This window comes from Pituophis catenifer, unplaced genomic scaffold (assembly GCF_029215685.1).
Source record: "Pituophis catenifer annectens isolate HBS135680 unplaced genomic scaffold, rPitCat1.0.hap2 SCAF_8, whole genome shotgun sequence".
In the NCBI taxonomy this organism is placed as follows: Eukaryota; Metazoa; Chordata; class Lepidosauria; order Squamata; family Colubridae; genus Pituophis; species Pituophis catenifer.
In genome coordinates, this window is record NW_027256888.1 from 54914365 (window position 1) to 54928307 (window position 13943).

Sequence of the window (13943 nt, forward strand, 5' to 3'; positions counted from 1 at the left end):
AGACAAACCATCTTTGAAAACCACTCTTGTGGAAGAACAGAAAAACAGTTTGACCAAGTATGGGTAATCTTTACTTAACAACTATTCATTCAGCAATCATTCGAAATTACAATGGTGCCAAATGAAAAGACTTATGACCTGTACCCCAAAGTTATGGCTATTTAAGCTTCCCCATGGTCACATGCTAAAAATATGGGAGCTTGTCAGTCTGCCTACCCTTATGACTGACTGCAGAGATACTGTGTTCTGACCCAGCCTTAGCAGAAGCAAGAAACAGACTCATCACGAAAAAACTCTCTTTATTTACCTCTTGTGAATTAATGGCATTCACCCACCGAAATGGACGTTGACTTACCTGAACGTCCTTTTTCGGAACGCTGCGTATACACTCCAGCATTGGGTTCAATCCTCTTTTCTGACAGCAACTGAGAGAACCTTTTATTGATTTAACATCCTACTCTGTACTCTCACCACACCCCCTTTTGCACTCAGATCCCCAGTCTTGAACGAAGACACCACAGGTGAACCACAACAATCTTTATTAACACAAAAAAACCACAGAAACTCCAAACGTTCCAGAACAAACAGCAGAACCAAAGGGAGGGAAAGGGAGTGTATACGCAGCGTTCCAAAAAAGGACATTCAGGTAAGTCAATGTCCATTTTCCAGAACGCTGCTACTACACTCCAGCATTGGGACATACCCAAGCCTAATTCACAGGGCCGGGCAAAACACTACTCCCATCAGAAGAACTAGCAATCACAGTCTGCAACACCCTTCTCCCAAAGGACGCCTCCACAGAAGCGTAAGCATCAATGCAATAGTGTCTAATGAAAGGTGATAAAGATGTCCAAGTGGCCGCCCTACAGATGTCCAATACCGAAGCCTGTGTAGCCCAGGCCGCCGAGGTAGCTGCACTCCTAGTAGAGTGTGGTAGAATTCTCGCTGGAACAGGATGGGCCTGCTTCTCATAAGCAGACGAAATACAGGCTTTAATCCAACGACCAATCATTGTTGACGACACCTTACGACCCATTGACGCTGGATGGAACGAAACAAAGAGCGCCTCCGTCTTCCGAAATGACGCAGTCCTACGTATGTAGCGCCTCAGGGCCCTGCGAACATTGAGAGTGTGCCAAGGAACCTCGCGGTGATGTCTGGGAGAAGGACAAAAATCCGGGAGAACCAGTTCCTGTGAGCGATGAAACCAGGAATTAACTTTGGGTGTAAACGCAGGATCAAGCCGAAGTACCACAGTATTAGCGTGAAAAATGCACAAGTCCTTCCGGACAGACAACGCTGCTAGCTCAGAAATGCGTCTGGCCGACGTGATCGCTAGCAGGAAAGCAACCTTGAACGACAGAAACTTGAGAGAAATAGAACCAAGGGGCTCGAACAGTGGAACCGTGAGGGCCTGTAAAACCAGAGACAAATCCCAAGAAGGGTAACAATGAACCATAGGCGGCCTCAGGTTCGTAACTCCGTGAAGAAACCCTCTCACCCATGGATCATGAGACAAGGAAGTGTACGGAGGAAAGGACAATACTGTGGCTAAAGCCGCCACTTGATGTCTGAGGGTAGCAGGGGACAGACCTTTGTCCAACCCCGACTGGAGAAACCCCAGAACATCCTGAATCGTCGTGGACGTCAGATCCACATGAGCAAACGCACACCATCTGCAAAAGGCCCTCCAGGAAGCCTCGTAGATTCTCGTCGTGGATGGTCTACGGGCTGCTTGAATAGTCCCAATCACGGTGTCTGGCAAATGGGCTTTCCTCAGGATGACGCGCTCAAATGCCAAACGGCCAACTGTAGCCATTGGGGCTCGGGATGGCGGATTGCCCACAGCACAATCCTGTGAGGAGGAATCACCCACGGCTCCGTCACCGAGAACTTCACTAAGTCTGCGAACCACGGTCTGCAAGGCCAATTTGGCGCCACCAGCAACAACTCTGCCTTTTCCGTAATCATCTTTCGGATCACCTGTTGAATCAACATTACAGGAGGGAAGGCGTACAGCAGACCGGCCGGCCAACGACACCGCAGAGTGTTCGTGTCCTCCACCAGTGGAGTCGGGTAGCGCGAGATGAACCGGGGAAGCTGGGTGTTGGCAGGGCTGGCGAACAGATCGACCACCGGTTGTCCGAAGCGAAGCCTCTCGAAACAGCCTGGGAAGAAGTTGCCACTCGGCCTGAGCAATCACTTCCCTGCTGAGCCAATCTGCCTGGATGTTGGCCGTCCTGGAAATGTGGTCTGCCTGGAGTGACCTCAGTTGTCGTTCGACCCAGCTGAACAGACGGTGCGACTCGAGCATCAAGTTCTGTGACCTCGGCCCCCCTTCTCAGTTTACGTGCGCCTTGGTGGATGTGTTGTCTGTGAGAATTAGCACGTGACAACCTCGTATCAGTGACCGGAAATGTAACAGGGCCAGCCGAACCGCTCCCAGCTCTAGAAAATTGATACTGTGGGTGCGCTCCCCCGGAGTCCATTGCCCCTGGGCTACCTGGACGCCCATGTGGGCCCCCCACCCGTGAAAACTGGCATCGGTGGTGATCACGATCCGGTCCAGGTCCATGAAGTAGCAGCCCTTCAGGATGGCAGGGGACTTCCACCAAAGCAACGACAGACAGACCTGTGGCGGCACGAGGACCTTTCTTACAGAATTGGAACAGCCTTTTCACTGGAACGGGAGGAGTAGCCATTGTAGTGGACGGGAATGTCTGCGAGCCCACGGCATGATGCAGAAGCACGAGACCATCTTCCCCAACAGTTGCGACAGGGTCAACAGAGGAACCGACCTCCGGGCCAAGACCTGGTCCAGGAGCGACTTGATGCTACTCACCCTTTCCAGTGACAAGAAAACTTGACCCTTCCCAGAGTCTATCACTGACCCGAGGTGTAGAATTGAGGTCAAGGGGACAAGATGGCTCTTGTCCAAGTTGATGGTGAAACCGTGCTCCCGAAAGGCCGAAAGCACCCGATCTATGTCTCTCCTCGCCTGCACCCTGGAGGCAGAGAGGACCAGGACATCGTCCAGATAACAAAGGACTCGCACCGGAATGGCACTGAGGGTTGCGGCCACCACTGCTACCAATTTGGTGAAAGTCCTGGGGGCCGAAGAAAGTCCGAATGGCATTGCACAGTACTGGTAATGCCTGCCCGCATATTCGAAGTGTAGAAACTGCCGATGCGAAGGAAGCACTGGAACATGCAGATAAGCCTCTCGTAAGTCCACCGACTGCATCAGATCCCCTCGACGAACCGATGCAAGAATCGAGCGAAGAGAGTGCATCTTGAAACGACGGTACCGTACCGCCCGGTTTAAGTCCTTGAGGTTGAGGATCTCCTGGATGCCTCCAGAGTTTTTCGGCACTAAAAACAGAATCAAATAGAAACCGGACCCTTGCTGGTCTAACGGGACCGGTTCTATCGATTTGATCTCTAGTAAATGTGATATCTCGGCCACCATCAGATTGCGACAATCTTTCGAGAGAGGAATAGGACACCGGATGAACCGCCTTGAAGGGCGATTCGTGAATTCGATTGACAGGCCCTCCGAAATCGTGTGACGCACCCACTCGTCCAGAGTGGAATGTTCCCATTGGCGGTGAAAGGATTGGAGGCGACCGCCCACAGAACTGGGAGTCGGTGAGTCATTTGCCCCTTCAATACGGCCTGGAACGTGACCCACAGTAAGGACGCTTAGAAGCGGTCTGGGGTCTGCCACGGTCCCTGAACCTCTGTCTGTCAGTGAAACGGTCAGACGACTGGAATGACTGTCGGTAAGTAGAGGGGCCTCCCTGCCCCGAAAAGGGATGAAACGGCTGACGCTGTGTATACGGGGTATAACATCTATCCTGTTTGCGAAAGGAGGTTGGCATAACTTTCCGCTTGTCTTTGTCCTCCACAAGCACTGGCTCTAATGCCGCCCCGAATAAATTAGAGGCCTTATACAGGGCCGCTGCCAACTTCCACTTGGTTTTAACATCGGCCTTCTACGGACGTAGCCAAAAGAGGCGTCGCGATGTGATGGAAGCCGCCAGCGCCCTAGAGGCAAACTTGACAGAATTTAGCGAGGCATCCACTGAGTATTCAGTGGCCGCTATGATCTTGTTTATATCGTGATGTAAATGAGTTTCTTCAGGAGGAAGCCTTTCTTGAAGTTGGCGCAGCCAGATCAAAGATGCCCTATTGAAAAACGAAGTGGCTGTGGCAGTTCGGACGGTCCAGGCCCCAGCCTGATGGGATCTCCTGAAGACCTGTTTGGTGCGTCTGTCCTCAGATTTAAGTCCTTCAAGTGGATCAGACGAGACCATAGATTGGGAAGTGAGGCCGGCCATTGGAGCATCCACTGTGGGCAATTCCAATAACGCCTCCAACTCAGGTGCAGAACAAAACAATTTATTGTCTAGATTACTGGGCGCGGTGGAAGACCCTGGTTGGCCCCAAGGCGCCTGCAACACATCCGTGAACAGCTGAGGGCACGGAATAAAGTCCTTCTCCTGCTTGACTTGCTTGAACAAGGCATCATGTGGACCGGTCTCGGGCAGAGTTGTCGGGGGCTGAGCCCCCACAGACCCCAAATTAGTTGTCAAATGAGCCTTGTGAAGGACGGACTTGAATAATGCGGGACGAAACAAGCCCGTGAAGACCAGAGAATCAGGAAGGAGTCCCTCGTCCTCCGAAAACTCGAGGTCTTCAGGGGCATCCTCCTCCTGGGCGGAGCCCTCAGATGAACTCTCTCGGACTCTCGACGAGAAGGAGAGCGGGCCTTACGCGACCCCGAGACCGCCAACATGCCCGAAGAAGTCCCTGGAGAGGAAGAGTGTGCTGCTGTCTGCGCCCCTGCCGCCATAATCGATGCCAGAGCCGTGGAAAGCATTGACTGGAAATCATACTGTGAAGGAGGGATAGGTTGGTCCACTGCTTGGAGCCCCGCTGCTGTGGATGTGAAGGTGGCAGAAGGTTGGCGACGAGGAGGTGGAAGGGATTCCAGACCCGCTGACGAGACATCCGGCATTGATTGGGATACACCCCTCTGCCAAGCCAAAGAGATAGGCTGGACTCCCCTCCTCTCCATACAGACTGGTGCAGACACGGACTATTGAGCGGGTTCCGTGACCTGGTTGGCAGACGAGGGCGTGGCCAGCTTGGCTTTCTCACATTGCCTCTCCAAGGCTTTATGGCGTCTGAGTGCGTCCTTGTCGGCCGAAGAGGAGGACTTAGAGAGCCGAGACTTGTGACTGCCTGAGGCGGGACGTTTACCCGACTGTTTCTTGAGGGATTTGGCAGCCCTGACAGGGCTGGCCTCCAGATCACTATCAGACAAGAAAGAACAATCCGCCATGTTGTAAGCCCCTTCACCAAGCTTCTATGCAAATGAGGCGCAGCAATTTTTTTTATTATTATTATTATTATTTATTTAATTATATATTTGGAGGTGTGCAAAACTTCGCTCCATAAAGAGACCACACCCAAATCAAAACTTGATCGCCAAACCAAAGTTGCAATCTGAGTTGTTGTGGGCCCTGGGCTCTACCCAGATGTGTAGGTAGGTTTCATGCACAAGAATGGTATGAAAAAAATTATCACAGGCCACCGGGAGGTGAAAGGGGGCAAGAGCCTTTGAATACCCCCCCTTCTCTTCTTTAGAATCTCTGCCCTGTCCGGCCCCAAGGCCCAACAAGGGAAGTCCACAAACATCAAGTTACGGCCCTTTGAACTGGGGCTCGCGCTCGAGCTGGGTGAGTAAAATGGCGGCTGCCCGAAGGCTCAAAATGGCGGCCACGCTGTGCTGACTCAGGTGGAAATGGCGCCCTGCCACGCGGTCTCCGAGTTGCCTCCGAGCTTCCCTTGGCGCCCCTGCCACGGGCGCTACTCAGGGAGCGATCCTCGGATCACTTACATGTAGCGGGAGGGTGGCGAGCACCAACAGCCACGCCGCACCCCCCCAAACGGCTACTTGTGAATCGGCTGCCTGGTGCCAATCAAGCCGATCTACGCAGCGCCGCCCGCAGAAGCCTGATGGGACGGTCGCTGGCCGCGGCAGCAGCAAGCCCCACTAACCGTCGTTCCTTTTAAGAGCCACCGCCCTGCGCTCATCAGCAGCGAAAACGGCAGTCGGGGAGCGAATCTCCCAGCCCCGAACCTGCCGATCGTAGAAATTCAGCCGGATCCGCCCCGCAGGGACAGAAACCGGCGGCTGGTAGCGCAATGGTGCGAGAGGTTGGCACGACCCGGATCCCTGGGCACAAAACCGACAGCCAGCTGATAGGCGGGGCAGCGAAAACGGCCAAAACAAAGAAAACAGGATTCCTAAACTCCACCGGGAAAAAAAGGAAGGGGCTAATCAAAAATAAACAAAAGCCTAACGCAACTCTCAGAGCACAGAGAAAACCCTCTCAGTCTGTCAGCAACTGAGAGAAAGACTGGGGATCCGAGTGCAAAAGGGGGCGTGGTAAGAGCACAGAGTAGGATGTTAAATCAATAAAAGGTTCTCTCAGTTGCTGTCAGAAAAGAGGATTGAACCCAATGCTGGAGTGTAGTAGCAGCGTTCTGGAAAAAGTCCAAGCAAGAGTCCTGCAAGGAGTTAAATGCAGCAACAGACTATCAGTTCCTTGAGATAATTGCAAGGCTGTGAGCTCCCAGCCAAAAGACTGCAAATTAAGTTCTGGCAAGCAGTCTTTGATGCACGAAACACAATGAGCAAAATTTTCAGAAATACAAACTGTTGTCTCCTATGACAATCACTCCCCTTTCCTTCTGTTTATTCCCCAGCCATTCAGCGTCCACGGATGCTTTGCTTCCCGAGTCAACTCCTTGTCCTCTGTTGTTCACCTCTGCTAACTGTTCTGTGCATTCGTGCATCTGTAACAGACACCCGCTGTTCTTCCTCCTCACTCATATCAGCCTCCAAAGGCAGTTGCCTCTCTGGTGGCTGGGAAATGTCGGACGGCCCTGGCTCTATCTCTGAGTCCAACATAGAGCATCTATCAGGGCCTCTCCCAACCCTCATAGTCTGCTTAATAAACTCACAATCACTTAACTGCCAGTGACAAAGCTGGAAATGAAGTTGTTGAGCAAAATGGTTACATAACATCTCACTTAATTACTTTCAGATTTCAGGCACAATTGCGGTTGTAAACTGAGAACTACTTGTAAAGAGGATACAACAGAGCCTTTAAAAATAGTTTGGTTGGACAAAGTGTCAACTTTTTAAAGCTCCATTCATTGATTCCTAACAAGTTTTCATAAATTTGCCATATAAATTGAAATATTATATAGCCATGAAAATATATGAATTTATTTATATCTCTTATGATGAAGGTGGAAGTCACTTTTTTATATATTTCTTTTCTCTCTTTCTTTATTATAGTCTTACTTTTTTTCATTCATATCTCTTTTTCTCTGTTTTCCACTGTTTAGTCTTTCTTTCTCTTCTATTTCTTTAAATTCAGTATGTATTATATTTCACTGTTATAATTAAAATTCTTAATAAAATAATAGCAGCTAGACCGACAGATAGTCAGATAAGCTATGAGAAAGCAATAGCATGGGCATGTTTATTATTCTCTTATGGAATATTGGCTTCCTCTTTTCCTTTTTAAAGTTCACATTTGTCTGAAACAATGAATGCTGTTATTAGTTTTTGTGTGCACTGTTTTAAAATATAACATTAGAACAAATAAGCATAATCATTTTCAGTTTCAGCTAACATTGCTAAGGATAGAATTAAGTCTTAGATGTCAAACAGCCTGATAAAATTACCTTATTTCTTAACAAATGTGATAAAAAAATAAGAGATTTCTGTTTTCATATAACAAATTATATTAAGGAGAAATATGTAGCACTAATGTACAAAAACTTTTTACTTGTTTAATGTTTACATGTAGTCCTCAACTTACAACCTCAACTGGGATCGGAATTTCCATTCCGTTCCTAAGGCAGTTAAATGAATTGGGCCTGATAGTGTTATCTTTTCTGTCATGGTTTTTAAGCAGATCACTGCATCTGTTAAATAAATCACCTAAATGTTAGTTCCAGTTCCCACTTTTTGCTTTGCTTGTTGGAAGGTTGCAAATGGTGATCACATGATCTCAGTAAACTGTGACTGTCGTAAATAAATGTTGATTGCCAAGTGCCTGAATTTTTATCATGGGGATGTGTGAGGACTGTTGTAACTCATTTTTTTTCCATTGCTGTTGTAACTTCGAACAGTCACCAAACAAATGACTCTAAGTCGAGGTCTACCTGTACTGAATATATAGATTTTATGATGTACCAGCCCCAGTATACAACAGTATTTCACATCCCTTTCTATGCAAAGCACATTATACCTAAACCAGTCAGATACTGTGTGGTAGAAACTGGTGGTAGAAACATTGTAATGCTATTTGTCATCAAAATACCTTTTGAAACACAGTATTTATGATCAAGAATACTATATAGTCCAAATCCGTGGTGGGTTGCTCACGGTTCAGTCCGGTTCTGTAGAACCAGTAGTAAAACCGGTGGGAGGCTCTGCCCACAGTATTTATGATCAAGAATACTATATAGTCCAAATCCGTGGTGGGTTGCTCACGGTTTAGTCCGGTTCTGTAGAACCAGTAGTAAAACCGGTGGGAGGCTCTGCCCACGTGGCACAATGTCATCATGGGTGAGCTGCGCATGCGCAGAAGCACGCATGTGCTCCCGCTGCGAACCAGTAGTAAAGGTAAGTAGAACCCACCCCTTGTCCAAACTATTCTTATCATAGTTAACACACATAAACAAGCACAAATAAACTTAGCCTAAGTAATTTCAACCATGATTCTAAGCATTTCTATATCCTGAGAACAATAACAGCAGAAGCACCAGCCTGGTTGCAAGAATATCCCCCAGAACATTCAGAGACCCATTGGCTTCCGAAGTGTGACTGATTATTCTAACAAATCTGCTATCCTTGTTAATAAAGGAAGATAAAACAACTGTAAATCTCTAGAAGAAATAAAATTATGATGTGGGAATCAAACAAATGTTACTCTCCATTCCTCTTTCCCTGATGTTGTTATTACATCTCAATAAAAATATTAAGTACCAAGTATGAGTCAATCACAACTGAAAGACTGAAAATCATACTACAGAAATTCAGGAAGAGGAAAGAAATGAACAAAACTTTCCTCTTTTAGTAAAGGCAAACAAAACAATTTGTTTGCTTTAAAAAATGTACATGTACTTATATATTTGACAAATTTCAAATATTAGTTAACACTAATAAAACTGGTTAACTTAACATATAGAACAGCAAATAAATAAATAAAATTCCAAACACACTGTGATCCTTGGAATCAACAGCCATGTTTATGTATTTGTAACTACTGCAGGTGTGAAATGCTCCTGGATCGCCCAATCTGGTAGCGATGGTGGTGGGTGGTTCGGAGAACCAGTAGCAAAAATCCCTGCGTCCCCACCCCATGCCCAGCTGAGCCGCACGATCATCAGAGACTTTTTTTTTTGTTTACTTTTAAAAGCATTTTTTCTACAACCTCTTCGGCCAAAAAAATGCTTTTAAAAGTAAAAAAAAAGCCTCTGATGATCGCACGGCTCGGCTGGGATCATTAAAGGCTTTTAAAAGCATTTTTTTCTACAATCTCTTTGACCGAAAAGGTTGTAGAGAAAAAAAAATGCCTTTAAAAGCCTCTGGCGATCCCAGCTGAGTTGCCTGATTGTCAGAGGCTTTTAAAAGCATTTTTTTCTGCAACCTCTTAAGGTTGTAGAACAAATGCTTTTAAAAGTAAAAAAAAAAAATTGACCATGCCCACCCAGTCACATTATCCCTCCCCCTACCAAGCCACGCCCACAGAACCGGTAGTAACAAATTTTACATTTCACCCCTGAACTATTGGTTATGTTTTAAAAAGTAGAAGGCATACAGAACATTATTTCCAAAAAGAAACATTTCAATTCTGATGGTTGTAATGTTCAAAATATAGTGAAAATGTTCATACAGTGCACTTAATACACTCAAATTAAGGAAAGTTGGATCAGCAAGATATATAAAAACAGGCTGCACCAGATACAATTATGCTTAGAATATTTGCAGTGAAAATTAATAGATATTAATTTACACATAATTCAATACAATGAACCACATTTTAGTAAACTCTGTATTCACTACTGTAAATTTTTCAATATTTACAGAATATACTAAAACAGATTGTTATGATAAATAGTGAATAGCTTACGTGTGTGTTTGGAAGACTCTGCATCTAAAAACAGATTCTATGATAATACTAGAAAGCCAAATAAATAAATGTTGAATTCCAAGGGGATACTAGCCTTAAAAAGTAAATTAAAGAAACTGCAGACTTTAATGGAAAAATACTAGTTCCATTAGTGCTGAAGTAAAAGGAGAATACATAGAAGTATAATATAAAAGATTGTGCTAATAAATGATTTAGATAAAAATAATACATGACAGAAAGCAGCAGGTAAGGATAATTTAAATCAATCTTCTTCTAAATCCGTCTTTTAAGAAATAGAAGAAAAATACCATTAGTAAGTTTTTAATGTTACTTCTATTCAATTTTTACATAGACCATTCTAAAAAATAATATGTATATTGATTAATTATGTGCTATCAAATCCACCTTTCCCAGGACTTCTCAAGAGAGCAGGGATTTTTTGCATAATACATTCCAAATATGTTATTTTCAGCTTGGATAATTGTGCCTCAGCTAAAAACTTTGTATTGATTTGTTGAATGATTCATTTGTTTATTTCCTTGATTAGTCAAGGTATCCTCAGGAGTCTTGTCCAGCATCAAAGTTCAAAAGCATCATTACTCTTTCTGTCTTGCTATTTCAAAGTTCCTTTTTTGCTTTCATAAACTGTGACAAGGAAAACCATTGCCCACCCAGTTTTGATCTTTGTAGATACAGAGATAGCACAATATTTAAAAATTGTCATCTACAAATTGCTAGTTTGCAACATATTACAACACCGAAATTAATTTTCGTTCTTGATATATGAGCACTACTTCCTTTAGAAGCATTTGGATGCAACACTATGAAGAGTAGCAAAGCATATAAGAACAGAAGAACAGAACAGAAAAGAACAGTCCACAGTAATTATATACAAAGCTAAGGTTATATATATATTCATTCATCCATCTCAATTAACAATCTACTTCAAAACATTAGCATAGTTTATTTCTCTCATGAGTAGCTAAATATTCATAGATCCCAATATTGATCTTTTACATAACATGAAATAGATGATTTGCGCTGCATAATCTTAAGAGAAACTTCTCAACACTTTTACAGATAAGCTGGCCCCTTAATTATATTTTTGAATATAGCTATATCGTCTCAAATCTTTTAGTTGCTGCAAAATGTAGAAGAAGCTAAAGCAGACGAGAAAGAAGCCCAGTCAAAAGTGACCTGGTACAATACCTTGCCATTACACTGCAGGAGCAATATGATTGCCAAATTAACAAATTTGGGTCAACATACATGGAAGCATTCTGTAGCTTACATCTGAAAGTATCTCCAGATGTAAAAAAAAAAAAAACATTATCAAGTTGCAAAAATGCTGGGTGTCTATACAAACACAGCAATCACCTTAATTATTCCTTAAATATTAGCAACAGACAAATATATGTTTCCACAGGCTTTGATGCAGATGTTTTTCCAGTCCCACTGACACATTATCAATTAAACCTCTATATACAAGTCAGGTAGTCCAATATTAATCACAGCTTTTCTTATTAGTACTAAAACATCAGTAGCCAGATGAAGTTGTCATAATTTTCTATTAAACTTTGAGTTTGTAATTCATTTATAATTTTGTTTAAAATATTCGATCAGAGATCTTCATTAATCTCTGAGGATTGCAGTCCCATCTACCTAGATGAAGCTCTTTGCTTTATGGAGACATGTTGCTTTGTCTCCATGCAGGGAAGTATTGACATGGAGGGGAATTATTCCACTTTTATAAACATTAAAGGAAGGTCAATTTGCATGAATCTGTTACTTTGTTTTGACAGAACTGGCTTCTGCACTAAACACCACTTTACTCAAGCTTATGTTTTATCATTTTATCTCCGCTTCCCATGCAATCCCAATTAGAAAAACAAGAAACAGAGAGTTTTTTAAAACCAAATTAGTATATATATATATATATATATATATATATATATATATATATATATATATATATATATATGCATATTCTTTCTAGCCAGGTTTCACCTATGTAAGCTAAATTGTTCTTCAGCCCTAATATCTAGATTTCCATAGGTAAGTACAGTTAAATAACATAACCAACTATAATCTGAAGTCTAGATAAGTTTAGAAAAAGGAAATCTCGTTACGTTGATAAAAAACAGGAACACAACTGGGAATAACAGGAAAATTGTTAAGGTAAAAAGACTGTCAAGTGAAGAAAGGGCAACTGAAGTGAAAAGGCAAATGTAATACAGAATTCAACAAATCATTTTCTGACAGAAATATATAGATGTTGTTTACTTGAATGCTTTGCTTCAGATACTGCATGCAGCCTATTTCAGTCACCTGAATTCCAGATTGGCTTTATGGAAACTTCAACTCCTTTCCAAACTAATCAATTTCTTTTTAAACAAGAATGTAAATGCTTAAAAACAGTGGCTCATAGCTGTATAACTGTCATGCCAAAATTAGCTTTCAACTACATTTGTTATTATTTATGTATTTCAGAAGAACAGTTGGATGCATCATCTGCTTGTCTCTATACAGAATTTCATAAACTACATAGTTTATGAAAGGTTTGGACATGTTTATTTGTAGCTGTAAAGAATTTTTGCTTTAGATCTGGCAGAAGACATAAACCAGATTTCAAATAATTAGAATTGTGAAGGCAAATTAAAATGATTAGCTTAACAACATCAGTAGACTATAACCATGTGTTCTCCGGATAAAGATGCATGCATTACTTGAGTAATTTTTGAACAATAAATTTAACATATATTTTAAGTTAAAGGCAATGAAATTCTATATAATTATATCAGAAAAAAATATAAAATTGGGACCCACATGAGGATTTACCTTCCACTGCTCTCTTAAAGAAGACTTTGCAACTGCCACATGTCACTACTCCATAATGGCATCCGGATGCTTCATCTCCACACACCAAACACACTTTAGAAGGTCTTGAAGATCCAGTTGAAACATTTCTCAATGATGAACTAGGGAGAAATATAATAGGACTCATGAATATAAAATTCACTTGATACAAATTCCATTTTGTTATTCAATTTCTAATTCCATAATTTTGAGGCTTTACCTCAACCTTTTTTTAAAAAAATTAAAAATTCATTTCTTTTAGCAATATGTGTGTAACTGGGCTGTTCTTTATATATTTAATTTTGTGCTTTAAAATACCCACTGACACAATGTGAAAATTTTTTATCTACCAACCCTCCCTTAGAATCTAGGTTTATTTGATCATATTCCCCAAAATAAGACATCCCCTGATAATAAGCCGAATTGAGCTTTTGAGCGCATGGCAATAAGGCCAAGCACTTATTTCAGGGTTCAAAAAAATATAAGACAGGGTCTTTTTTTCAGGGAAATATGGTAGTAATCTATCAAAAATGCATTTACTCTTTTATAGTAGGCTATGCATTAAGAAAAAGATAACACAAAAAACAGGGAAATATTTTTATAAGGATCAAATATATTTAAATATCCAATAGATGCCAAGATTTTGGGAGGTTGGTTTTGGCAATTATCAGAATAGACTGAATGGATATTATTTCAGAGTAGAACATTTTAAGGATTGCTGAACAAAGGCATTTTTTTAAAGAATATCCATTACTCTTAGGCCCAATTAAAAATCTATAAGTAGACCCATAACATTTTATCTTCATATATTCTCCAGATATATTCTTATTTTTTCAGTTTTTCTCACAAGGAATTGAATTGTTG

At 42.7% G+C, this 13943-nt stretch overlaps 1 protein-coding gene across 4 annotated transcripts in view; it reads right to left on the bottom strand.

Annotated features, from left to right (window-relative positions):
* NR3C2 (nuclear receptor subfamily 3 group C member 2) overlaps window positions 1-13943 on the bottom strand; it is a 169978-nt gene that overhangs the window by 67104 nt on the left and 88931 nt on the right. For 3 of the 4 annotated variants that reach the window (XM_070949067.1, XM_070949068.1, XM_070949070.1), the window contains exon 3: window positions 13050-13201. In XM_070949067.1, coding sequence (XP_070805168.1) covers window positions 13050-13201 — 152 coding nt within the window. The remainder of the gene's footprint in view (window positions 1-13049; window positions 13202-13943) is intronic. The other variant, XM_070949069.1, reaches the window with a different exon arrangement.